Below are 27,923 nucleotides of genomic sequence, written 5' to 3' on the forward strand. Positions count from 1 at the left end.
AAGATTTTCGGAGTGGAATGTCTTCATTTTACTGCATATCACATCAAATTATGAAAAGTTGAAGCTATGAAGTTGAAAAGTTGAAAATTCTTCAATGGTATAGCAGTTTGGAATTCAATTCCTACTAACAATAAGATTACCTCTTCTTTGGTGAAAATTAGAAATAAAGTTATTAGAAGAACTGGCTTCTCCTTAATCTTTATCTTTATGGGCACGTGTTTTGTAGTATTTGTAATAATTTGATTTAACTCTTCACATTTTATACGATGTATAGATTACTCCACTCTTGCTTGTTTATATTTACGCAAATGCTTTCATGTTGTATCATTATTACGTTCATAACTTATATGACCTTGCTATTAAGCCTTCATGCCTCTGTTAGCTTAGGATAATATATTTCTTTGTGAGCACATTTCTTTATTTTAAGATTTTATGTTGTGATTTTGTATGTATATATCATTCTGTAATATGTAATCTCTTGTTGAATGCATGCTGCTGCGTATGTCATTATCTTGTATGCATTGTGAAACAGGAGATCCCCTGGACAGTTCTACTTTGGCACATCCTAATGTACTGCTAGAAATAAATGTTTTTTTCTCTTTTGTGCTGCAAATAAACAGCGCTAGAATCGCTAGGAGATTTTCGCACCGTCACATGCAAGAACATAGCTCTGTGCACATAAAGCTTTCTGCTTGGACAACAAATAACAACAGCTCCTCAGCCTATATGTAGATGATTCCACAGTAGATATGATTTTGCATTCACAGGCACAAAGTATATATATTTGGAGAATGTAAGCACACAAGAGGAAAAACAAAAGAAAAAAAACATCAGTGGTGACAGCACTATCCACAATAAACTACACAGCACAGCTTGAGCAGGCGCTCTCATGATCAGAAAATTTGAAACTGAAGTCCTATATTGTACTTCTTGAGCTGATGGACATTTATCATTTTTTGATCAGCAATACTCCTTCTCATCTTCCTGCACTCCAGTATAGGCCACGCAGCCATCCCTTTCCGAATAAAATCCATTCGTTGCTACATTCATTCATTCATTCATTCATTCATTCATTCATTCATTCATTCTGCAAGGTCGAGAGAATAATGGCAACATTTCTGAGCACATTTTTCTTGTTAGAGGCACTGGTTAGTTGTGGCATGCAAATAAATGCAGCCAATAGCCACCATGTTTCTTGAACCATCATAACATGAAGGGTGGCAGGGAATCACAGAGGGTCTATCAAATGAAAGTATAGGACCACTGTATCATATGCAGTAATAGTGTTTGGCTCAAGTGCTAGGGATAGCATTGCCCATCTACTGGGCAAATTTATGTTAAGTACTATGCTCAAATAGTGTTGCAGGGCCCCTCTAAAGAACCTTAAATTTTGAATTCAGTCATGTTGAAGACCCGTGGCTTATGGGTCACATTCACAAAAAGGAGGGCGTGATCTGATGTCAAGGACGTTTGAATTATGTGGGTTCAGCACAGTCGGGCCTGACTGTGTTATTGTTTCTACTGACTGGCAGGTGCAAACCACCAGTACTTTGCCCGAAAGGACATCATCAGCTGAAGCTGTGTCTCAGCCTGTTGACACATCAGGAAGAGTTCCACGCGAAGAGGCATTGCCAGCAGCCGCATCAGAGGAGGCTGAGGACAACGAAGGAGACTTGGCTGCACTGATGGCGGCCAGCAGCACAATCCTCCGTCGCAAACAGGCCCTGAGTCGCAAGCGCTCGCGGCAGCAGAAGGATGCGGAAGCCACCTTGCCCCTGCTTGTTCCTGGCCTTGTGGACTCTGATCCCTTGGTGGGTGGGCAGCAAGAATGGGTGCACCAGAATGCGTTCTTTCTCAGGCTATAGTGGTTGTTTCCTAAAGGGGCCCTGCAACACTTTTCGAGGTAGTGCTTGACTGTGCTGCAGATCGGTGTTTGGTGTTGTGTGAATACAGGTGCGAAAAATATAATAAATAAGGTAGAGTAAACATGAATTGGCTGACTGCACAGGCATTTAATAAAGCAAGGAATCTCAAGAGGGAGACAGACAAAATGTTGCTCCAGGATTTAATTTCGGAAACCATCCATTAATTTCTCTCACCCACTGATGTGAACCATAACAGCCTATGTCAAGTGCCCATCGTGTACACATAGAAATGTGCAAGCTCAAGTTATTGCAGCTGCGTGCACTATTTCGACACACATATTCTAAACATATTGGCACCCTGTTACCATGGTTACAACAATAAATGGGGCGAGCTTAAAAGATATTGAAGCATCAGTGACAGTGGCCGTCTTGAATAGCTTGAATACTAACTTAAATGCTGACAAAAGAGAGCCAGTGTGTTTGTTTAGAGAGAGTAGAGCAGCACCACCACCAGGTTTGCTGATAGTTGTCCATTCTTGATTTTCAGGGCTGATTTTCTAGTTTGGTCAGTACTTGCACTGCTGTTTATCTCTAATGATACACTTGCACCCCCTGTCCTCTTGATGGTAACAAATGCTTGATAGTATCACCTTCTTGAAACTTTCTGAACAAATTTATCGTGATATGTGGCTTGCTGGTAAATATTGCAGGATTTTGACCTATCTAGTTCAAACTTGGGGCTTTGGGCACTACCACATAGGAGAGAAAGCATAACAGAGTATTGGCTCTTCCTAGTAGGCACGCTTTATCCTAGGGTGCTTCAGGAACTTGGCCGTGGAGAAAGACAGGATAGTGGAAAGCAAGCAAGGATAGAGCAGGGGTACTTGCTTAAAATTTGTGCTGGTGCCATCAATGTTTGTTGTGACTGATTAGCTTTTAATTCTTTCTTCTTTCATTTGTTCACTTGTTTGTTTGTTTGTTTGTTCGTTGATTTATGAGTAAAAATATAGAGTTGTCACTTGTCCGATATTCCAGTAAATGAAGGTGGACTGGGCATTTTACCAGATGAATAGAGGCATAAACGTGAGCGGCCAGAGTGATGCAGCCACATGGGAGTGCAGAGCTGAAGCAGACAAACGCGGAGTTAATATTGCATAAACCAAGGGTATTGTTTTCTTGCTGCTGGTCAAAATTTTGTCAGCAGCATAATAATGTCACGATTCGCCACTGCCAAAAATTTTAACCAGCAGCGAAGCAGGATACATTTGGTTGATGCTGTATTAGCTCTGTGTTTGTCTCATTCAGCTCTGCACCACCAGGTGGCTGCATCGCTTTTGCTCACGTTTATGCCTCTATCCATCTGGTAAAACGCCCGTTCCACCTGTGTTTACTGGCATACCGGACAAGCCAAAACTCTAATATCCGTTTTGTCTGTTGTACTTTGCTTGCAGCCAATGTCCTGTGGCTCGTCACATGAACGGTGACAGCATGCTCATTTAGGCTGGTTTGCACATCTTGTTAAACAACAGAGCATTAAACAGTGTGCCACACGACACAGCACTCTGTCCTGTGGTTCCTTTGCTGTGTCCTGTGTCTCACTGTTTAAAGCTCTGTCACTCTTCATGTGTGCGTGTGGGCAGTCCATTTGAGACTTCTTGCTCGAGTTTAAGATCCAGGTAATAGGCTGGATGAGCACATGTTTCTGCTCAATGCAGCATGGGACATTCGGTAGAATTATGGCTCTTGCCAGAGTCTAGTTTGTGTGAGCTGTTTCGTGAGAGGCAAAGCATGACCAAACTTGTGTCTCACATGGGGACAGAAATGTTCGTGTCTAGTGCAGTCAACCTGTGCAACAAGCATGAGATGTATTTCAGAGGTGTCACAGACGGAGAATGCCTACACTATTAAGGTACAGTTTCTTGCCTGCCTATGTGTGCAGACTTTATCAGGCAGGAACTTATAGCACAACTCTCAATAAACACGTAGCCACCTCATTGCAGCTGTCTTTACACTTTGAAAAGTCATGACTGATGTCATGCAGGCATTGTTTCAAATAAATGAAGGTGGTTTCATGGACCAGCTGGCATTTAAACTTGATATGCAATATTTAGAATATAAATATTACTGCACTAGTTATTACAGGTGCCTCCCTGCTGTAAACAGTGTTGGTATGTTGTACCAGAAGGATTGTGATAATCTCTGAAAATTGCAGTTGATTGCGCTCGCACATCAGGTGCATGACATAATGCATCCCGCCATTTTTGCTTCATGTGACAGAAAAATTAGGCAATCTCACTCTGCAAAAGGCCAAGGCAACTCATGCTATAGCAGTGGTCCCATGGTTTGTGTCATGGGAACGGGATGCCCATGTATCATGTTAATACTATCCAAAAACTAGGGGCATTAGGTTCATCATATTGAAGGCCCAGCAACAACACACCACTGCCTGTGCAATCATCAGAACTCACCGTACTTTGCTTATTGGGGCTCAGCATACTTCGAGGTTCACGGCCTCGTTAGTGACCAAGACCTGTGCTGCTTAGAAATTCTGCGTATGATAGTCATGCTACATGGCGGGCACTGTTCCATTCTATCTTGCATTATTGCAATGAAAACAAACATTTATACGAACTCTATTCTAAAGGCCATGTAGGACAGTCACACCGCGGTGCTAGTGATATTAGGAGCACTACACTAATGTCTTCCGTGTTTTGGAAGGGTTCAGCTTTTTCACAGCAATTTCACGTTGGCAGAGCGTATTACTATATTTGTAAACTAAAACTTAAGAAAAGGACATTTAATTTTTAAATTTTCAGTAAGTTAACTTCACAAGTGTTATACAGAGTATTGATTGCTGTCCACTTTCAATTTAGAGATGAAGAAACAAAAATATTTTTGATTGCTCAAGGTTCTATAATAATAATAATAATAATAATAATAATAATAATAATAATAATAATAATAAACACAGGCTGGGCTACTGACATAACCTGCATGCTTTTTATTTTTTTAGTAGACTTGCACTGAATCTTGCATCAGGCAAACAAACATAGCTCTCATGTCACACCTGCTGCTGCTTTTCTTCACCTGTGTCGTTTCTCTTTGTTTCACAACGCTTAGAAAGAGGAGCGGGAGAACCAGTTCACACAGCAATACCTGATTCGAGTGCAAGAAGCTCTCAAGGATGACCATGCTCGTCACCAGACATTCCATCACCTGATGAAGAGTGCCCAGTCTGACCAGGTGAACCCCGTTGAGGTAAGGCGGACGTCACTTAAGAATTTATTTCTTTTTCCAGCCCAGTTTGCTTCGCAGTGATGTTGCTGCATAACAGTGCAAAATCAGACACAATATAAGTGACACGGACAAGTATCAAGACATCGGGGCTATCGCACGCACATAATCATAGAGACTGCCCTCCTGGTGTGGGCAGTTGGTGTGAGTTAGAAAACTGTTCATTGCACTATCTGGCAAAGAAATTGTGTTTCTGTAGAACGTGCACAGCCATGGCGAGTGTGTCTCCTTCTGCTAAATAGTCGTTTGGCTTAGTGCATGTGTGCGTGTGCTTTAAAAGCACACTAAAGAGAAACACTAAATCAGTTCTGACTGATAAAGTGTTGTTTCAAAACTATATTTTCGTTAGTTCTATGGTAATAGGTTGGTTATTAGAAGAGAAAATGAAGGTCAAAGCTCAATGTCTTGAATTTTGTGCTGGAACCCGAGCACCTCTACATTATTGTGATGTCACGAATTTCGACGTATTTTGTCGTATTTGGGTAGTTGTGGCTTACTAAATGTTCTCGAAACTTGCTATGTTCAGTCTTTGGCTCTTATAAACTGTAGTCCATGATTGGTGATAAAAAATTAAAAAGGCCCGAGCACACGGCATAAAAAATTTGTTGTGTCACGGCAAGCTGGTGCAGGAACTTCCAACACAGAGTTGCCACCTATCTTGCGTTCTTGCATCTTTTCTGGCTTACCAAACATCTCTTATGGCAAGAGTAACTGTTTTGGTATTGTACAAGGGTTAACTTACCTGTGCAGTTCGACTAACTTTTCTCTTTAGAGTCCTGGCGTATATACTGTAGTATTGGCAATAGTACACAGCAATTGGGAGCAGCGCTTGTCATTGCTTGTGTGTTTCTTGCATATGTAGTTTTGCACTATTACACAATACCAATGGATGGGAACCAACTAATGTGAGCCTTTATGTTTTTATTGACTGATGTTTGCATGAATTCAGGGCTCATGCGTAATGTTACTCTAGTAGCTTGTTGTTCTTGCAAGGTTTTGCACTCTTGCATACAAGTTTGCCAGATCCCGTAACCTCTGCGGCTCTTTTCCTTACAACATTTAGGAGCCAAATTCAATATGAAGGATTATATTTTTCCTGCACCTTGCTATACAAGATTTGTGGCAGCACCTTGTTAGGAGTCCATCCAGGCACAGCTCAAGCTAAAGATCTTGGCAGCGTTGTGCTAGCAGTTCAACTTGCCTAGTAAAATTTGCATTCAAAATTATGGGATTGCGAAGATTCCACTACTTGTCCGGGATTACGATCAACGCAGTGTATTGTATTAAATCTAAGTGTTTTGCTGTACATCCCTCCTCACATTGAAAATTGGCTATTGCCCCTGCTTGTAAAACTGATGTTGGCATTTGTTTTCTGTGATGATAAGTACATCTGTGACCATAAGCAACAAGAATCGGCAATAGTGCCGCCACATGGCTAACAACTGCAGTTCATCTCGGACTGCAGTTCATAACACTTACTTTTGGGAATTAGTGTCCGTGAATCTCACTAGTAAAAGCGAATACAGTTGAATCTCGATAATTTCAACTCAAAGGCACCCAAAAATTTGTTCGAATTAAACGCAGTTCAAATTACAGGAAGCTCATTGAATGGAGGACTCACGTGCAGCGCTACACTAGGCAGCGCATGCGCATTAAGCTAACAAGAGTGACAAGTTTCGGAAGTTTGGCTTCACGAAGTGTGGCAAGTGTTGCCATGAAGCCACACTTCTAGGTGAAAATTTTAGTGCTGTGAAGCCACATGTGATGTCAAAGTTAGCATATAACCCGCACCCTGACTTCACTGTTAAAGAATATTTGCTGCGGGTTATACGCGTAAAAATACGGCACTTGCAATGGGAACTGGAAGCAGCAGCTGGTGCACCCCTGCACTGCCGGGTTGGAGGCGTCGCTGCAAGAGTTGGCACGCTGTTAAGAACATGGTCGGCAGTGCAGTACCGTAAAATCCCGAGAGATATCCCACCTAAAATCAAGAGAAAATCGAGTGAAAAAGTGAGGTGGGCTAACTTTCAGTGTGGTGGGTAACATTAAGATGGGCAATTTTCAGTTTATTTTCAAGCCGGGAGCTTAGTCAGGGGTGGGATATCTTTTGGGGGTGGGGCATCTCTCGGGATATTATGGTATGTTCGAATTAACTGTCGCAAATGTTTGCACATTCGAATTACCAAGTGTTTTCACTCATTGAAATACACATAATATTGATGGGACCGTAGTGTCTGTTCAAATAAACCGCAAGTTCAAATTAACAAGATTTTACTATAGTACTCACATTACCCGTGCATGTTTTTACCTTTGCATTCTGCTCTCCACAGTTTTTTTTTTTTCTTACACTTTTCTTTAACAGCTATACAAGAGCATCGAGGAACTTTTCCATGACCGTCAGGACTTGGTGGATGACTTCGTGGGCTTTCTGCTGCCAGAGCAAGCCCTGCAGTGTGGGAAGCTTTTGCAGTACCTCAACTTCAAAAAGATACACTTGTTCCTTCGGAAACTAGAGGTGCATGAAAATTTATTCAACCCTATTTAGGCTATTGGTATTGTGCACCGCATAATGAAGATAGAGACAGAGACTGTGATCATGCAAGAAAGAATTGTCATACACCTCACCATAGCATAAAGCAACAAAGCAGTCCCTGAACAGCAAACATCACAGCTATGAATAAGCCGCCTTAATTAACCTGAGGCGCAAGCCAAAAACCGTCACGTTTCCTCCTGAGCAGTTACTCTACTAGCTTAGCTGTCCAGGAAGATGGCAGAGCAAGGCTGTATTGATCAGCAACCAAGAGGCACTCAAACCTTTTGCAACAGTTAATGTGAATGGCACTTTTTTCTTGCATGAATCTTTCTCCATCTTGCAAGTACTCACAGAACTTACTTGGTGGATAGCAATGCTCATTTAAGAAGCTGCTTTGTGAGTGTCATCAAGAACAGGAGAGCAGTGCTTGACAGACAAAAATGCGTTCACACTTACAGACATTTCACACACAGAAAAAAAAAAAAACACTTTGGCACACAGATTCACGTAATTGTTGTGAAAACGTCACGGCTCACAATTCTAGATGAGACATTTGAACGGGTGTTTAGTGCACTTCAAACAGCTGCAAGTGTGCTGCATTGATGACACCAAGCTGTATGCCGAGCTTAAGAACACTGCATGCTGGCGGGGCACAACTTGAAGTGTTGAGCATGGTGATTGATCGCTTGAAAAACAAAAATATTTTTTGGTGGTATACAATGAGGGCCTAGTGAACGAACAGCAGTGGTTCCAATTGTCGGTCTTCTCTCGCTGCTCAACTTGACGGCACTCAATCAAGCAACCCTACTCAAGCAACAACAAGAATAACATGTATAATGTGCCACCAACACAGTACAATATAGGCTCTCGTGCATTTTAGAGCTGCTGGGCAGGCATTATTAGAATACAGAAGGCAATGGTACCACGTACTGAGAACATGAACGAGAAGAAAGGACACCAAGGGCAAGATTTTTATTAGTCATACCATAAGAAGCCAACAAACAAAGATATAAAGGACCGCATAGGGTAAATTACATTTACTTATCAATCTTAGCACACTTGCGTAATTAAACATTGATATAACGAACTTCACTATAACGAAATTCTTCATATAACAAAGTGTTTAACTTTTCATAACACCTTGCTCATAGAACACCATGTATTTAGAACCCCAATATAACAAAGTGTGTTTGTATGAGATTTAAATATAACGAAATTTCAGTTCTGCCGCAAAGAAACGCCGAGACAATAAATGGAAACTTCCGCAGATGCAGGTCGTCAAATGTTGCATTACAAGCGGCTGCTTGCAAACGCACCTTTCAAACCGTACACCGCACGACAACAGCAACCGCCGAAGTGGAGCCGCATATGTTCCGTATAATGTCCAAGGGCGATAAGATCCTATCACGCCCCACACACTTAGTGCTTTAGGTGCGAGAGAAAGTGCAAGGGTGAGACAAGAAAGATGGTGGCTTCACGAGTGCCACCTTCCTGTGCAAGCAAAGGGAATGGGGGAGGGGAGTGAGCTCGCGGTAACGCGATCAAGCGCGCGCGTAGAAGCGGAGTCGCGGAGTGGGGGGTAAGTTGGCACGCACCTCAGCTGTGGCTGTGCATGGCTGTAAGGACGGCTGAGCGCATACGCAGCCGCGCACCCTGTAATCTGTCGCGTGTGCAAAGAGAGGGCGTGCCGAGACGGCGTAGCACCTTGGAAGCTGTCTTACCGCGCGTTTAGTATTGGAGGTTGCGTAATCTCGAGTTTCAATGACCCGTCGGAGCGAGAGGCAGACGAAGCATTTGCTCCCCACTGCCAGCGCTTTTTCTGGTAGCATCGTCCCTAAGCGGCTGAATCTATCAGCTGTGGGGACGGAGTGCATGCTAAGGCACGGCTGGCTTTGCTTAATTCGTACCGCCGGGAAGATATCGTTCATGTGCCTGGCATGAAACCGTATCACTCATTGCTGATTCCTAAATTTAACAAAATTAATTGTTTTCTCATTCAAGTTTGCTTTTGTTGATTGCCCAATAATTTGGAAAATTGTGCGGCCCCTTTCCTTGTAACAAAACTGATCGGCGACTGCACTTATATGCACAAAAGGTCGAATTTCAATATAACGAAATTTCGATATAAGGAAGCAAATTGCCGACTTTACCGACTTCGTTATATCAAGGTTTAACTGTACTTATCAATCTTCCATAAAAAGGATGTTCCACATCTGCTGTTAAGGCCGTGAGGTGTGGCACTGGCTAACACTACCAGGTTTAGTTCCAGTAAATAAACATAAATACCGTAGAAAGTGGATGGAAAAACGGCGCCACGGTAGCTCAGTTGGTAAGGGTATCACACGCATAATGCAAGGACGTGGGTTCATGCCCCACGTGTGGCCAGTTGTTTTTTCATCCACTTTCATTCCCATTAATTTATCATTATTTAATTCAATTAATAAGTACATGTAATCTTCTTTATGCTGTCCTTGGTGTCTTTGTTTGTTGGCTTGTTACAATATGGTGCTGAGAACAAGTAGCACAGATGCACAGTTGCTCTCTTTTTGTCGTCTGTGTCTGCAGCAGATGTATACAGTGTGGTTTTTCGGCTATCTGAGCCAACGCAAGAAAACAGTGCTGATTTTGGGCATGTCGCAAGCAGATGTACTGTAGCATCTTTCCAATCTTTCCCGGTAGGTTCATTTAGGTCAGCAACCCCAGCAGCTGCAGCGACTGCTGCGCTCCTTGCACCAGCTGCAGCGCCAGTCAGAGCTGACAGTCGAAGCCGTCTTTTCTGTTCTTCAGCCGCTACTTCGTGGACAGAGCCACCTGATGGATGAGCTACAGCAGCTACTACCAAGCCAGGGCGTCCCCGACAGGTGAGTGGTGGTGCCGGCAAGCACGACTGGTGACAGGACTATGGGGTTACTATAGACTAGTCTCCATGGTTTCTAAACCATGAATTAAGTAGGGAAACCCTTGCACATTGGCAAGAGCTTACAGATGGGTGTGCTTGCTTAAACTAAAAATATGAAATGCTGGCGATCTTACGTGCCGAAACCTCATGCTATGATTATGAGGGAGACTCCGTAGTGGGGGACTCCGGATTAATTTTGACCACCTAGGATTCTTTAACCTGCACCCAGCGCACAGTACATGAGTGTTGTTGCATTTCGTCTCCATGGAAATGCAGCCTCTAATACCAGGATTAATGCCGCGACTTCATGCTCGGCAGTGCAGTGCCGTAGCCACTGGGCTGCTATCGTGGGTGACGGGTATTCTTGTAAGCAGTACTATTAGGATGAATGGGTAAGCTCTCCTGCTGAAACTTATTGCGAGCGGCACTTATTTTGTAATTGTAAAGAAAAACGTTATGTAAAGAAACTGCATCATTTCATTTATCGTTTTCATTAATGCATGTTGCTGTTGCACCAGAAAAAAAAAAAGGATTTGTATATGATGTGAACGTACCACAGCTGTACACCAATGTGACCATCCTATTTTCTTCTCTGGAGAGGCTGTGCTTCCAGCTGTTTATGTTTCTTATTTCATTTTTGCTGCCTGGTGGTCTAAAAACTTGAGCCAGAAATGGCAACTAGTGAGTGCGAATTTCCCCCGACATCAGTGTTGTGAACATAGTTAAGTTTCTCATATGTTGCAGGGACACTAAAGAGTAAAGCCTGCCGTGGTGGCGCAGTGGCTTTGGCGTTGCACTGTTAAGCCTGAGGGTGTGGGACGTAATCCCAGCTGCGGCAGCCGCATTTCGATGGGGGTGAAATGCAAAAACACTTGTGTGCCATGCATTGGGTGCACATTAAAGAACCTCGGGCGGTCAAAATTATTGCAAAATAATGCAATTAATCAGCCACTACAGTGTGGCTTATAACAATATTGTGGCTTTAGCATGTAAAACCCCCGGATTTCTTCATTTTAATTTTCTTTTTATCTAGAGAGGAAAGGAAGTCGAGCTGTATTGGTGCATTGTGCGTCTAGAATAGTGAAAAGTCACTCTTACTGTGAGAGGAGGCTTGGTAAGCTAGAAAAGATGCAGAAATGAAAGACAGATGATGCCACCGTCTTAAGTTCCTGCATCAACTTGTCATCACATCACGTACTTTGACAGCATCTGCTCGGGTCCAGTTAATTTTTTGTGGGTGAAGGTGGACAACACTGTACCATATACCTAAAGGTTCCAAAGAATGAAATTTGCAAGTTTCGAGAATGTTTATGGTGCCACAATGGCCCAGACATGAGAAAATACATTGAAATCCGTGACGCCATGCTGACATACCGGTTTTGGGGATTCGGCGTGAAATTCTAAATTCAGCCTTCATTTTCTCTTTTAGTAATCGACCTCCTACTGCTAAATTAATGAAAATTGAGTTTTGAAAGAATACACTTTATCAGTATAAACCAATATAGTGATTCTCATTAGTATCCCTTTAAAGCAAGACTTCTGCAGTAATGCAGCTAGACACCGTCACATTTAAACATTTTCTGTGGCCTCACTGCAGCCTGATGGAGGACTTTGAGGAGGTGACTCTGCCCGAAGAGGAAGAGGAGGAAGAAGAGGAGGAAGGAGCAGCAGGCAGCCCAGGCGGCGCCGGCAGCAGTTGTGAGGAGTTGACACTGTCGCCACCTAGGGACACTCCAGGCACGCCACAGTGCCCCTGCACCTGCCACCAGCGCAGCACCGACTCTCGCTTTCTCAGCCGTGCGAGGCACTGTACCCGTTGTGGCATCAAGGTACGCTCGTCACCACTGTTTCCTTGACAAGCCACGCTTGCACTTGCCACTAGTGGCAGTAATTGGAAGTCTATCAAAAGAAATAAAGGAAAAGGGAGGGAAGAAATTACTACTGGCTGCAGTGTAACTGACTACCGCAGCCAACTGATGCCCTAGAGGCAGCCAGCAATGGCAGGATTGGGGTAGGGGGAGTAAAAAGACAGAAAAAGACAAGGAGAGAAAATAGGGCAAAAGGAGGCAACTATTTACATATATACAGCATAGTGACTAGGCAAAAACACTTGTCTTTTGGAAATGTTCACTGGATATTTTGGAGCAGTTACCTCAACCTTCAACCAAACATGCAAACTTTATGAATTCGAAAATACTGTAACTGATATCTCATTTGTGATTGTGTACATCTGGGACCACATCAGAACCTGAGGGAGAGAATAAAATATTTAAATGATGGCTCCAGGCCTATTTTGTGACCGCATGTGCCTTTTTTTTCAGTCCTCTCTGTTGTATTTTTCCTCTCTGCATTCATCTGTATCTCTCGAACCACACCGTGCCTAAATTTGTGTCATTTCTTGAACAGTACTTTTGACATTTCTTCCTACATTTCCGCCGTATTCTTTCTATTTTTCTGTCTTAGTTATTATAAAGCAACCATCACCACATTAAGTTGACTAAGTCTCGTTCCTTTGCTGTCATTTCAATAATAAAAAAGAAGAATAGATAGAGGCTAATTTATAAACTTCATAAACAGGGCGTTTTTGAATGAGTAGCACTCTCAAATTGTGACTCTTGCAGTTCCTGGATGGTCGTGTATTCCTGCAGACGGGAAAAGTTCTCCGGCCGGCGCGGGTGACCATTGGCAGACCACAGTCCCCGGAAACAGACACCGATACCTCGGAGAGCCGGGCATCAGAGAAGCATGTGGAGGTAATAACAAAATAATAATAGCAAAATATAACAAGCATGACTTGCTCTCTTTCTCTGTATGTTTACTGTAGCTCCTAGTTATTACAGTAGTGAGTTGCATTTATACCCATGGACTACTTTTTCTGGCATTGAAGGGAAATCTACGGATGTAAAACGTGCACAAGAGCACTTCTGAAAGATGTTGAAGGGGATCGAACAGTGCAAAAAAACAAGACATGAGGTGAGGACGATAGTGCCAGCGCTGCCTCTGTTGTCCTCATAAGTCCTGTCTATTGCGCTGTTCGATTCCCTTCAGCATGCACCAACCAACTCAGTTCAGCACACTCCTGAACTCCCACAAGAACTACCACATTTTGATCTGCATTATTAGTTTAAATTTGTGAACAGAAAAAGTAAGCACCGTATAATTTACAGCACAAAAATAAGACAAAAAACGTCACTGAGTGTTAAATTTGACTTCTTTTTCTGCTTTTCTGTGCAAATGGGCAAATTTGTTGGTTTCCTTGTCATTCTTGTCTGGAAATGTCTTACAGCCTAAGTTCCTGTACCTTTCTTTTATTTTCTTCCCATAAGACACACAGAATTAGGCCTTTTTAAATGTCTCAGAGAACAGACTAATACAGCGGTTACCAGGATTAGTTAATTATTAACTACTAGATAACTTGCCTGTACATCCTGCATAGCTCTTATGCAGAGCAAATTAAAGAGTGTTCTTATGTTTCGTTCTTACTGTGGCTTGATCTTTCTTTTGATTATATTTTTCTTCATTTGCTATTACCTGTTCTTTCATGTCTCAATTTCACTTGCATTGCATCACCAAAGACAGTAATGAAGTACCTACATAGTGTATTAGACCAACATTTGATGATTAAGTCTTGTTTGATTCAGGCTTCCAAGTCTGCGGTTGGAAAAGATGGAGACAAAGCTAACAGCAGAGAAGGCCAAAATATCATCTGGACAAGGTACGTTGAATCACATCTTGTGCAGCCAGAGGCTATTCATGAAATAGCTTGTGTGAATAACATAATGTGTTTTCTCTGAGTTGGTAGTTTTTGATTTCTCTGCTAATACATAAAAAAAACATGTACATTGGAGTGTAAGTTACCACTGTAGTTAGCTAGTACTTTTTTTAGTGTCACTTTTAGTGCATGAGCAGTTTTATATTCATGTTCCTGGAAGTTTTGTGCTGTCATGACATTTCCGTATCACAGCATGTGTCATCAAGACTACAGAAACAAGACACACAGCACTCTGTGTGTCTTGGTTCTACAGTCTTTTGTTTACAATGCACTGTGATTTACCTAAATGTCATCAAGCACTGGCTTGCTTGGTGCGTTTTCGACCACGATCAGTGACATGCTGTCCTCTGGTGATATGCATCAGCTGTTTGCCTGCAGTTTGTAAACAAATGGTCGTACGGGCCCTCAGATTCGTTTCAGTATTTTTTTTTTTTTTTGCCATCATAAACTGAGTGCTTCCTCCTTGACATAAACAGAGCACAAACATAGGCAACAGTGAAGAAAACAAAAATGAGTGCTATCCTTTCCTTTCTTCTTTTTTAATTCTTCTTACTTGTACCCTGTTTTACCATAATGAGACTGAATGGCTGTGCCCAAATTTCCATGAGGCAGCAAGAAATGCTAAGCGAACCACAGTAACAAATGTACACTTAATTGCTCACCTTGTAAAGTGCCGTAGAAAATTCAGATAGACATTTACAGGCCTGCAATTGTCTTGTGCCCAGTAAGCATTGAAATTCAGTTCATTTTCACCAACACCGCTGTGACTGCGAGCCTACTAAGCGCTAGTGCACTTTTAATGCTGTGCTCACCATTGTATGCCGAAATAAATTTGAAGTATCTATAGATTTCTTGCGGTAACCTTTAACTCACATAATTGACAAGAATAATCACCTGCACATTCTCCCCCCCCCCCCCCCCTTTTCTATGTGCCTTGTTGATTTGGATCATTTATAAATGAATTTGATGCATGTTTTCCCATGTTTTCTCATTTTAACTGAAGATACTTAACCCTACATATAAATATGGTTTGCACACATCATTTCCTCAGTAAAGGCTGCATTCATTTTTCCGTGTTTTCGGTTGTAGCCACAAAATTTCAACCCTAGATATAAGCAAAGATTATACTCATGCCTTTAAAACATTGCATTAGATGCTAACCAATTGAACTTGTTTAATGTCACGTAGCACTCATCATTATGACGTATGCTCCCTCTAACATGGGAAACATACCGTACGCACTGGCATGTAACCCTGAAATGATGCCTAGAGCATAAGGCTTCTTGCTTTAGCACCAAAATGCCTTTGTTCCCCAAAACAAGCTTGTTTCTACAAATGCAGGGAAGATGACAAGGTTTTGTTGCAAGCATGCCAGCAGTCGGGCACAGAAAAGGGACTGCAGCGAGCATCTCAAGCCTTGGGCAGACCTCCTGAGCAGGTACGCTGTTTTGACAACTCATTTAAGCTCACTGAGCAAGCATGATAAGCTCACTGTAGATAGAGACAGATGTGCTGTCTTAAAACTGGATAGGATGTGCTCTTCGTCACCACACTAAAAAAAGCATCAACCATTGAAGGTAATATTGTTGCATTCATGGGGAAGATGCTTATAAAGCGCCTATTCCAGGGTCAATTGATAACACTAAAGTAGTACGTGTTTGAAGACAGCGATGAAGGCGAGTGTGTTTGTGAGAGCATTTCTCTTTATTACTGGTTTTGTTAGCATTTACACATATAGGTAGTACAGAAGAACATCAGTGTAATGAAGTCACACTCGCCGCGAAAAACTTTGTTAAAATGTCAATTTCATTAATTCAAGGTTTTAAAATTTTTGCAGTAAAAATAATTTCACAAAGCTCCAGAACACTCCTGGTGGATAGTATCTTGTCAATGAGCACTTATAAACGAATCCTGAGAAAGTGGGGACATAAAGCGTTCTTATGAGCACCGGCTTGTGCGGTGCAGATCGCGCTGAAAGGTATGCATCAGCATGGCTTAAGGCCTCCGAGAGTTGCGTGTTGCGTCGCACGGTGCTGTAAGTCTTGGATGCCATGGCTGACCGTGCATAGCACCCACAGCAGTCATCAGATGACACCCACAAATTAAAAACAAGTGTAAAATGATGCATATATTCGTCTTCCTTGAGATAAAAATAAAAAGGCAGCAGTTTTGCCTCATACGCGAAGCATTGATGGAGATAGCAAAGAGATAACTATATGAAGTAAGGGTCATAGTTTTATTAGCCGTATAAATTGCAGTAAGCATTTGCTTGCTAATCGAATTAACCAGCACGGTGTGATACGCACACAGACAGACATGAACAGATCACACTCAATGACCAAGAACACTTGCCATCGCCGCGCTAGCGTGATTAAGACCGTCGGCAACGAGCAGCAAACGCTTCATATTGGCTCTCGCTTCACCGTGTATCAGAAACTTGAGACTATGTGACCTCCAACACAAGGCACGGGAACACAGCATGCATCAAGGAACCAGCCATCCAGGCTCAGCCTTTGCACTTGCCACAGATTACCTCCAAGATATGGTGTGTGGTCCGCATACGCACTCAGCTTTATGGACAGCCAGGCACACAGCCGCGGCCAGGGTAAAGAAGGAGCGCTGCGTGTCTCCTGCCCCCTTCCTAGCGAGTGCTTGATCACGTTACGATGCTCTCACCCCGTCCCCACCTTCTTGTGCTGAAGGAATTGTCAGCTCTCATGTTACTCCAAACTACCAGGTGCCCTGCAACCTCCACACGACGCATGGCACTGCAAGTGGTGGTTCCCATATACCATGCTCTGGCACATCTGCTTCGATGGCACATTTGCTCAGAATGTTTATGCGGAAGTATACATGCAAGTAACTTCTGCTCAGCCGACATGTCCTTTCTTCTTCTTTTTTTTTGCTACATTTACTAGCCATACAGGCTCCAGGTACATGGAACTAAGATGGCAAATTAAAATAGTTTGTTACATCACAAACTTTGTTAAATCAATGTTTGACTGTATACTACCAGACTTAAAAGTTAATGACGAAAACAAAATGCAAAAATGCAAATGCATTTTGTAGCTATATATGACTTAAGTGCATGTGACATCAATGTATAACAATTTGCAGTATATGTGTGTTAGGCATGACCTGCTGTGTTGAAATGTAACTCCCCGTTTGGTCTGACACATCAACGTGGTAATGCGGCCGATGCTTCATTTCATCCCAGTGATAACTCTGGACAGGCGCAGACTGTACCCTTATTGCATGTGGTTGACTGATGTAAACTAAGCTGCAGTTCTTCTGCTGAGTAAAGATTGAAGAATTATATGAATGTAATGCTGGCAGCACATGTTGCAGTGTGCAAGTTATAAAATATCTTGGAAGACTGTGCATCAGTGAACTGCACAGTACAATGTAGTATGAAGTGCTTGTAGTTCCTTGTAATATTTGATTGTAGATGCTTATTTTGAAATGTCTGATTATAATCACGGGTGACTCATTTGAAACAGCTACCTAATTTTTTTTAAGCTTCAAATATTGATGTCTGTAATGTGATCAATATCATGTAAAGGCGAGAATGTAAAATTTCTGCTACATGGTGAACATTTGGCCACTAGACTAAAGCTGCCACGAAAGCTCAATGGTCCATATTGTTGGAAATTTGTGTATGTGTACTATTTAATTCTGGGAGTTTTTGCCAGTGCCAGCGCCTCGCATGGCCATAACGATTGATGTGGAACATCCTTTGAACCACAGGCATCACGTAGTACGTGAACTTAGAAGTAGGCAACTTGCCAATAAACCCTCGTATGCTATCTTATGGCATCAAGGCTGCCAAAGTCGAGGTCCTTGCTGCCCGGTAATTCGAGAAAAATATGGGGAACCGAGGAGCTCAATTTTTGTTTACCACGACTTGAAACCAACAATACGAGGGGTTTTAAGAACAGATCATCCCAATCTCATGTATACAGAATCGTGCCATCCTACTGGGAATGCAAGTAACACTATGCTCGTCGCAGCCAAGAACACACCTTACAAAAGTCATTACCACATCATGAACAAACAGCATTCCTCACACATAAAGAGGCCCATACTGCAGCAGCAAATGAGCAAGGCAAAGGCAGGGTTGTGGACAGCAAGGAAGGAATTAGATAAGGCTATTTGATAAGACAATGCTGTGTTGTGTATTTACCCATGTTCCATATGAGTTGTACTTTTTGCGATATTCTTGATCTGTGACTAGTATAGTGCACATGTACCAGTGTTGAGAGTCACGTTGCTCATGTTCAAATTTTCTGATGCTTTCATGTTCTAGGTGACGAGCCGCTTTCAAGAACTGATCCGTTTGTTTGAGGCAAGCAAGAGTGACGACGAAGCTGATTCATGACACCGCTAGCGAAGCCTGCACCTGCAATCATCATGTCCTCTTGTGCACATAATTCCATCATCACATTTTCATCAAGGTCATCCCAAGAATTAGTGAAGAGTTCCCACTTGGCAAACGGGGACGCTCATCTTACATGGACCATGTCATGGTGTACATTCTACCATCATGTATAGTGTACCAGCACTTACGAGTCTGTCTAGTCATTGTTTTTGTTGATCTGAAAACTGCTTCATTCTTAACTACCCAAGGCGAATGTAGCAGAACATTAGAAGGCATAGTACCGTATCCTGATTGTAAAATTCCTGGTGTTTTCTGGTGATGGCTCTCAACAACAGATAGCATGCAATGTGTACAGTTAAAGCTGTTGGTTGTTGTTGCAGTAAAAGTATTGTAGCCACACTGTTCAATTTATTTATTTGTGCCTCACTTTTAAATGCTTACAAATGAATTCTTGGCTCACAGCAGCAAATGTCATGCATTTCTGTAACCTTTCTTATCATCTAGCCATTATCATCACAGAAGCTCTTAGACACTATGTGCGCAGGCTCAATTCCTTTACAGCAATGATCTGACAAGATAGCATTGTGTCTGCTTATGAAAACATTGCAAATTTTTGTAGCGTTAAAACACAAAGCCTGCTTCTCTGCAAAACATTCCATTACTTCTCTACACATTGGATTTACTTAGCCATTATTTTTAAAGCCAATGATACACAGACATTGAATGCTGTGAATACAGTATAATCACACAATACGGCAGCACGAAAAGCAAGCTTGGGTTAAGTATTCACAAAGAACCACTGCTTATAGATTGAAGTTGAACACAGTGTCATTGAAAAAGGTAACAGGTAGTTTGCATGCAGTGTGATTTTGCTTTCTGAAAAGGGTTGTTTCTGCTGTAAAAAAGCATTCTTACCAACTGCTGCTCAATTAAAGCCAAAGGAGCTAATTCAAAATGGCACTTGTAGCATCAAGGATGTTGCATTGGGTATTGTAGCCTTGATAGCCTCTGATATATGAATTCAGCAAATAGTCAATACATATTTGCTTGCTGCTTATCTAAGTGTAAACATTATTGTGAACATTATGATGCACCTGGCAGCCAAATTGGTTGTTGGGATTTAGTAAGTTGCTAATGGCATTAGGTGTTAATGACATATGACTGGAGGCATGAGTACCACATCTTGTTTTCTTTGCCCATCTGGGATTTAGTCAAATTCCATCTCTTGGTTTCATCTTCTAGGCATGTGCATAGGATGAACACAAGCAGCCGCCCGTGTGGTGGTCCTTATTGTGCTTGTATCAACGTCGTATCATTATATGACCATAGACTGCCATGATTTGACTGCACTAGCTTAGTGGGTGAATCACTTGTCTGTCAAAGCACATGTCATCTGAACCAAACTTCACTTGTCATATTGATGAAACTAGTTCTGCACAAGTTATAGGCACTTTCTGCATTCACTAGTTAATAAAGTGCAAGCTCTGCTTTGCAGACATAGCACTGTTTGCTTAGCGGAACAGACATAGAAGTGTTTCTTACTTTTTACTTCAGAAATGATATCGTTGTAGTGACACATTCTTTAACACTATAGTTTACTAAATTTCATATGAACAGCTCTTAACATGCAAGCTATATTCACAACTACCACAGTTGTCATTCCTGTATGCATACTTGCCGTAAACGCCCTAAACAAAAGCAGCAGGTGATGCAGCTCCATGCATCGTTGCACTACCTGCATGTGGTATAAAGTGCTCAAGCGCCACACCACACTTGCCTGCAAAGCTGTGCAGTACCGTATACAGCATTATTGTGAACTGGTGCACTAACTGCATTCGAGTCAAGACGACGTAGTAATGTCATTCATGTTTACAACCAAACCTGTGGGCTAACTTCCAGAGATTGCAACAGAGTGCGGCCATTCCTGTAAGCGGTTAACCACAATGTATTGAAGAGGTGAAAACAGCGTAAAAAACTTTTGACTGTTTACCATTTCCAAGTGCTCCTGCCAAGTTTCAGCTACCTAAATGGGCTGTAAGGCAGCTATACAGCATATTTCAAAAGCCTCAAAGTTGCTGTGGCCACTGTGAAACTTTTCACTGTAGCAGTTCTTTAGACAGAAGATAGCAGTTTCCTTTGCTCTTCTGAACTTTCTATAGAAGCCCCACAACAGGGCCCAATCTTGTAATTTTAGGTGTCTTTGAAACATTTACTGAAGGCTGTAGCATAAGTTATTCTTGTAATAAAACGAGACCATCTTAAAAACAGAGTCAACCATTTATTCGTCATCGCCTTCGGAAGGCTGGTGCTTTTTCTTCTTTTTTTTGGGAGTAACCGGCTCACTCTTGACTTGCACAGGTGTCTCGGGCTCCTCTTCAGCTTCCTTCTTCTGCTTCTTTTTCTTCTTCTTGGGAGTGACGGTCTCGCTTTTGACCTCGGTGACAGCTGTCGCCTCCTCTGCTGCCTTGGACTTTTTCTTCTTGGGTTTGGGCTCGGCGACGTCCGCCTCGTTGTCTTCCTCCTCTTCTTCCTGCTTAAACTTTCTCTTCGCGCCAGCACCCGACGTCGTGGGCAGCGTCGAGTCGGCGGCCGGCTCGTATTGACGCACGACGCTCTTGTGTTCGTACCTGTCTTGCCTGGCCTTGCCCCGAGCCGTGCCACTGATTCTTCGGTTGCCGCCGCCTTCTTCGAGGATTCGCATGCGCGTCTCCAGCTTCGCCCTGTGTTCGACTCCAAGCTCGGTACCCGTTCCGTCGTCTCCCAGCGCATCGACCCTGGTCGCCAGGGCAGCCTTGGCGGCCAACATACGCGACACCTTTCCTTTCAGCTTCTGCGTGCTCTGGCCTACCAACTGCGCGTGGTAGATGAGACCGTACTTGGGCGTGTCGTGCTTGGTCTTGAGAGCCCGGAAGAGTGCCTTTTCGGCGCCCAGTATTTGCACGGTGGAGGCCGGGTGCTTGGCCAAGTTCAGCAGCGAGCCAGCGTGCGAAATGAGTCGCGCTCCAACCAATTCGCCCACTAGGATGGTCAAGTTGGGCGCCACGGCGATCATGCGGTTCTTGAGGTACTCGAACAGCTGGGCGCGGTAGCTGCTCATCTCGAGGATCTCGCGGCACAGGTGCAGTATGTTGAGGATGTCTTCGTCGGACACCTCCGTGCCCATGGACATTTCGGCGAGCTCTTTCACTTTCGCCTCCTGGTCTTCGGGCAGGATCTCGGACAAGTCCGTGTCGATAGCGTTGGTGCGCAAGCCAATCGTCTGAACGGTACGCACGTATAACAGGTTGTCCGTGACCACTTTAGAGAGCTCCGGAAAGTGCCAACCATACCACTCTTTGCAACGCATGATGTAATTGTTGAGCTCTTTGTCCAGATCGTCAAGCAGAGAGACGGCTTGGATGATCATAGTATCGACCTTGTCGGGGCTGAACTTGAGCTTATACCGGGATAAACTATGGGCCAAACCTAATGCCATAGCGGTCATCTCCTTCTTGGGGAGTCCCGTGATCAAACTGTCCATTTGGGATCGAATGCAACGCATCAACTCTTGGATAGAGCTGTTGGCGACACAGCTGATGTCGAACTTCTCCTTGATGACGTTTCCGAGCTTAGCGTCCGCGACGGCAAGACTCTCGTGCGCTTCCTTTGCTATAACCTTCTTCAAAGCTTTCTTTAGGCTTTTGCTCATCTTACCTTCGACAGCAGCCGTTGCAGCCGCCAAGGCCTCGGTCATGTCTCCAAACTTCTCGAAGTGCTTCAGTTTAACCACACGTGATGCCTTGTCCGGCGTCTCGAAGTCTTGGAACAAGTTGTCAGTCTTCTGAAGCTTCTTTTCATCTAGAACCTTGAAAATGGCGTATCCCGCCGGTGACTCGAAGAGGACTAACATGTTGGAAAGTTCGCTTCGGTCACAACACTAGCCACAACAAATTACGAAAGTTTTTCAACACGTGCACGTAGTGCACGACGCCATGAAAACAGCCGGCACATAAAGTATGAAAGCATGCGCGCGGATGAACACAACCAAACGATGTGCAGGATGAAGTCAATGTCCAACATCAACTGCGCATAGTAATCACTTTGGAGCGGCTGCCTTTGTTGCTACGAGCAATATGTTTAAACAGCACAAACAAAATTAAACAACAAAGACCCAGGTCGTTTCACTCACTCACAGAGACCTAGGTTTGCGTTTCCTTAAGCGGAAGAGCGCCTTTATTGATGTAATTTGGTTTCGTAGTGACGATGGCGATGATGGTAGACTACAGCTTCGCAGCACTGCGTGCAGCACTGCAAACATTACGATGTGAATCAAACATAGTCCCAAAGCAATCTGTAGTCATTTTTTTATTGTGAAATTAGGATAATTCTGCGTACAAATCACGAGTAAAAGAGGTACAACGCATGGCTGAAGCCGGTGAACAAACGTAACGGTCAGGCTAGTCAAGCAACATTGTCACCGACAATACGATGATATAATGGCGCGAAACTTGAACACGCATAATTAATTGCCTGATCGTCAAGCATAAATAGCAAGCGAGAATATAAACATTTCGTGACAGAAAAATACAGCGCTTTTCGCACTAGAAGCTACAACAAAATATATACACCAGAAATTGCGTGTGATCTTACCCTTGCGTATGTTTTAGCACGTTTCCGAGGCTACGAGCCGTAACAACTATTGGGTACCTGCTTTTGCACCAACCCTCCCCTTCACCCCATTGTTCCCAGTGCCAAAATTTGGAAGACTATGTACGTGGGTCTCCTCGGCATGGGATCGAGTGATGCGATAAGGGGAACGCACTGCACTCGGAATTCGCGCGTCGTCATGTGCTAGGATCTTTTTGAATACCGTCGAAGTTTTCTAGCTACGGCTGCGCGTGCTAGTGCGAATCTACCCTTTGCGCAGTGTGTGTTCCTTGCATTATCACGATTCATCCGTTGCCGACTGTGCACAGCACTTGCGTACATGCAAACATCATAGTGCAGCGCGTATTACAGTGGTCTAGGAATCAATATGCATTATCGTAAGTCGAAAGGTTGCCACGAGTTCCCAACGTGGTATTCAATACGGATAGCCGCGTGCGAGAAATCCAAATACCATCGTCAACAGTCCATCGTTGTCATCGCTCCGCAGTTGTCGGGACAGCTATTTGTGCCTGGATGTTTTCCTTTCACGGGTTCTAGTTTCTTTCCCCTTTAAATTATCAAGTTTTCACCCACCACCACTGTCCTCATGAAGATCTACACAGCCTGTCCTAGGAGTGAGAACAATGCGTCTTTCCTGTCGTCTTCACAGACTGCAAACTAAAAGCTGAACAGGCACAAGAGTGCTGTATACATCATTTACCTCTCTCTTGAGTCCCTATCCTTTAGGCCTGCTTTTAGAACCATCTTCTCCTGCTGTGTACATCACAGAGACATGCTAGGGCTTTCTGCAGTGTGCTCGGAGCCAGTTCCTCAATGGCACTGCTTTAGACAACCATGAATGCTTACTACACAACAGCAGCAGTGCACCATACATTTCCAACACACTAAACGTAATGGATGCAATGTCTCAACCATGCCTGCTGTGTCTGTTGCAGACAATATACCCACAAATAACGCCAGTTATGAGAAACTAGGTTAGAAAAAAAGAAATTAACAGACGTGTGAGCAGAGTTTATTATGCGTGCAGCGAGATGTCCCTTAGCATGCTCTGTCAGGTGCCAGTGAGTAAAATCGTGAAGTTAATGTTACTGGAAAATGTAAAGCATTGTGCACATATCAGCAAAGTTGCAGTAATGCTGGGTAAGAATTTTGATGTATTGGTATAAAACATTTCCCTCATGTGGAAACAGCGAGCCCAGACATCTGAGGTAGAGAGAAACTTTCATAAGAGAAAAGTGGAGAGATCTGTTTGATTGTGTGGCATACTTTTAGCCTGCTGCTCCGCAGGCAAACAACATAAAAGACAATGCCTCTATGTGCTCACAACGATGCTTAACCATACATTCAGCATGCCGGTAGACCAGCAGCCTCTAATTATTACTACTCGCCCCTGTTGTTCACAAAGTTAGTATACTTGTTCGTACTAACTTCATGCTATCATGCACTGAAGTGTGGAGTAGCAAGCATGTCAACAGGCCATCTGTGCCTTTCTATTACATTCTCTCCATAGATTCGTGCACAGCATGGATGGTATTTTTCACAAAGGATGTCCACAAAGCAATGTTTTTAACCTTATGGACAAGTGTTGCCTACAGACAACATACCAGAATTTTTTTCTTTTTTGCCGAGTTTCAGTATTAAATACGAAGTATCCGGCTAAATGTTTTCGGCCGGCACTGAATGAGAGGCAACAAGCATCATTTATTGGTTTAGAGCAGGAACATGGGACGAGCAAGAAGTTTGCCATATGACGCATTCTTTTGAAAGCAGTCAGAATGGAGACCGATGCAAGATATCCACATGCACTGGTATGCGATGTGAAGCAAATGAAATGTACACCCATAGGTCCCATATAATTGCCTGTACAAATTCCAATCAAAGCCATCGGCAGCTTGGGTGAAGCCATCGGCAGCTTGGGTGAAGCCCACTTCCAGTTTTCTGCAAGGTGTTTCTCTCCTATTGCGTAACTCTTTCCTCGCCACGCCTTACGATGCCCCGTGCAAGAAGTTAAAACTGCTAGCGCTCCTATGAACTTGCTATGCCATCTGGTTTATTGCCCGAGAGCTAAATTTTCGTTTCCTCGAGTAGTCGCCCCCGCTCCCTCTCCCGAGCAGCAGCGAGTTTTAACAGCAGTACATAGAGCGCGGTTCGTATTATTTGGTCGTGAAAATGGCAGACGCTTTGGTCGCCAGACACTTGTGCAAACATCATTCTTGCGATTCTATTGCCTTCTAAAGTGATTTAGATGAACCTAGCAGCAGTGATTCTGAGGACGAATGTAGTTCATCAAATTTTAGTTTGGATGATGGAGGAGGCCCTTGGAACCACTAGGCAGAAAACATTAAAAAAAAAAAAAAAAAAAAACCTCATGTTAGAGGGTTCCTGGAATGAGGAGGCCACACAGCTAGAGTAAAACCGAGGCTTACCCCGGGATACTGTTTCAAAAATAAACATTTATTCCTTCTTCTCATGACTTCGAAGGTTGAAACTTTCACATGTTATAGGTAATCGTGAAAAAATTGTGTATTTCAGATTTATTCCTTCGTTTTCTTTTTTTTCGTTTTATGCTATCAATGCAACAATGCAAATGTTTTAGCCATGTTTCAATAAATTTTTCTTCTCACAAATAACATTACACATTAAGCCCTAACATTTGTTTTTAAAATTAGTATCTTTAGAGAGTATAAGCATTTAGCTTTCGATTGATATATAGCATGGCATTGTAACCATGATAATACCAATAAAAAAATAGTTACTAAAGCCTTCATAAAGTGGCCTAGTTTCTCATGGCAAGGAAAGTTAAAAAGTTCCCGCAAATAATTTTTTTTCTTTTTGGTTGAACATGCATATTTTTCATGTGTTTTGCACATTCAGATTGAAAATAAAAATGGGGAAAGGGGGGGGGGGGGGCATTTATAAGCCTCGTCTTCAAAGGGTTAAAAAGGTTTTCGAAATTAGGAAATTCCTTCTCCAAAGTGTGACATGCTAGTGGGGCATGAATCGCATAACTCTCAGACACAGTTTTCTCTCTAGGTATAAATGACAGCTGGCATTTGTCTCCATCTCATGATGCACTCTTTCCTGTAATACTATTAACTTTCAGTTTCTACAGTGCGACTGACGATGGACGATGTGTCATGTGCTTTCAACAAAGGCTATCGCAAACAGTTCCCAGTTCGCATGGGGGGCAATAATAGCTCGTGTTAATTCCAGTGTTTCTGAAGCATTCCATTCAGCCTACAACATAGACCTCCTACAGATTACAAAATGCCATATTTCTGACATGGCCTTTCCTGATTTTTACTATTTGCTCACAAATGGCCAATATGTCCATGCTAAAATCAACCGTGTCCTTTTTTTCTTCTTTCATCCCTGCTGTATGCAATGCAGAAACAACGGCACTAGATGCACCAAAGTACTTTTGTTTAAACAGATGTCGAAGGAAACAAACAAGAAATCACATCAAGTTTTACTTTCCACACAACAATGCTATGATGAGCCTGAATGAGTGTTCAGTAAAATGCAAATTGACTTGCACCTGAAAAGACCCCTGGAACACTCCAAAAAGTTTATTTGTACTTTTAGGAACGGAAAACATCGCTTTTGTTGGACTAATTACAAAGCAATCAAAACTTAACGTCCTCCGAGTTACTGCTCTCGGTTTCATTCAATCAGTTCGTTGAGGCACTGATCCTCTGCATAAAGCTTCGCCTTGCACGGCTGGCTTGATGTATCCACAACTTCAAGCTCAACCTCAATGTTGAGCAACTGCGCCACACACTCTTTGGCTACCGACTTGACGCCCTGAAGCGCAACACAGTTCGCGATGACTTGTATGCTCTTGAACTTTTCAGCAAGGGGCCTGATGTCACCAACTGGCACAAAGTCGTCATTACCAAAGTCCACAAACGACACCTTACACTTGCCATCCTCAGGCACAGAAAGCACTACTGCTCGATACCAGATCCCGTCGGCAGCATAACGTGCACACACTGCATCGCCAAGTACTGGCGAAGGTAGCGGCGTGTCTGGAACTGAGCTATTCAGCTCGGCCATCATGGTCTGCAATTCAGAACCCAGGCTGGACTGCTGCAGATAGAACAGCCCACCAGGATCGGCAACATGTGTAATGACAGCCTTGGTACGTCCATCAGGTAGAGGCCTTTCCGAGAATGTCTTCTTTGGTGCCTTAAAAGAAAGAAAGTTAAGAATAATTAAGAATTCTTTTGCTTGCCAAGCAGAAGATGCTCAGACAGAGACAGACAAAGGCGCAAGACGAAGCTATGTATTATCTTGTAACCAATTAATGACACATTCGGCTGGTCACCCTTATCTGCTGATTAGAAGCGTATACATCAGGTGCTCGCTCAAAATCTGAGCTAGAGGACTTCTGCACAAGCCAAATGTGCAACACACTCTCAGAGTATACGAGCAGGCACACCAGCGTCTCCGAGCAGATGCAGGAAGTGGGTGTAATGTAAGGCACTCGGGCTGACGTGGCAGTGCAGAGAAAAGGGAGCCAGGGGCAGGCATGG

The 27,923-nt window shown here is 43.2% G+C and overlaps 3 protein-coding genes across 5 annotated transcripts in view; 1 reads left to right on the forward strand and 2 right to left on the reverse strand.

Moving 5' to 3' along the window:
* Positions 1–21,116, forward strand: part of mute (gon-4 like protein muscle wasted) — a 46,694-nt gene extending 25,578 nt beyond the window's left edge. Inside the window, exons 16-24 of one of the 3 annotated variants that reach the window (XM_050188155.3) lie at positions 1,533–1,811; positions 4,986–5,123; positions 7,522–7,674; positions 10,372–10,553; positions 12,189–12,420; positions 13,213–13,344; positions 14,233–14,306; positions 15,705–15,801; positions 18,670–21,116. In XM_050188155.3, the coding sequence (XP_050044112.1) occupies positions 1,533–1,811; positions 4,986–5,123; positions 7,522–7,674; positions 10,372–10,553; positions 12,189–12,420; positions 13,213–13,344; positions 14,233–14,306; positions 15,705–15,801; positions 18,670–18,741 (1,359 nt within the window). In that variant the 3' untranslated portion in view covers positions 18,742–21,116. The remainder of the gene's footprint in view (positions 1–1,532; positions 1,812–4,985; positions 5,124–7,521; positions 7,675–10,371; positions 10,554–12,188; positions 12,421–13,212; positions 13,345–14,232; positions 14,307–15,704; positions 15,802–18,669) is intronic. The other 2 variants (XM_055076607.2, XM_050188156.3) reach the window with 2 other exon arrangements.
* nop5 (nop5 ribonucleoprotein) lies at positions 21,000–22,917 on the reverse strand. Its single transcript, XM_050188157.3, has one exon. It carries the CDS (start codon positions 22,628–22,630, stop codon positions 21,020–21,022), a length of 1,611 nt encoding a protein of 536 aa, XP_050044114.1. The 5' UTR covers positions 22,631–22,917; the 3' UTR covers positions 21,000–21,019.
* A 4,022-nt stretch (positions 22,918–26,939) lies between these two features.
* Positions 26,940–27,923, reverse strand: part of LOC126541390 (tudor domain-containing 6-like) — an 80,212-nt gene continuing 79,228 nt past the window's right edge. The window contains exon 24 of the mRNA XM_055076606.1: positions 26,940–27,576. Coding sequence (XP_054932581.1) covers positions 27,052–27,576 — 525 coding nt within the window. The 3' untranslated portion in view covers positions 26,940–27,051. The remainder of the gene's footprint in view (positions 27,577–27,923) is intronic.

This window comes from Dermacentor andersoni, chromosome 2 (genome assembly GCF_023375885.2).
Source record: "Dermacentor andersoni chromosome 2, qqDerAnde1_hic_scaffold, whole genome shotgun sequence".
Classification (NCBI taxonomy): Eukaryota; Metazoa; Arthropoda; class Arachnida; order Ixodida; family Ixodidae; genus Dermacentor; species Dermacentor andersoni.

What these genes read in the sequence shown, in the direction of transcription:
- nop5 (XM_050188157.3), bottom strand. Translation starts at nt 22,630, where the DNA reads ATGTTAGTCCTCTTCGAGTCACCGGCGGGATACGCCATTTTCAAGGTT.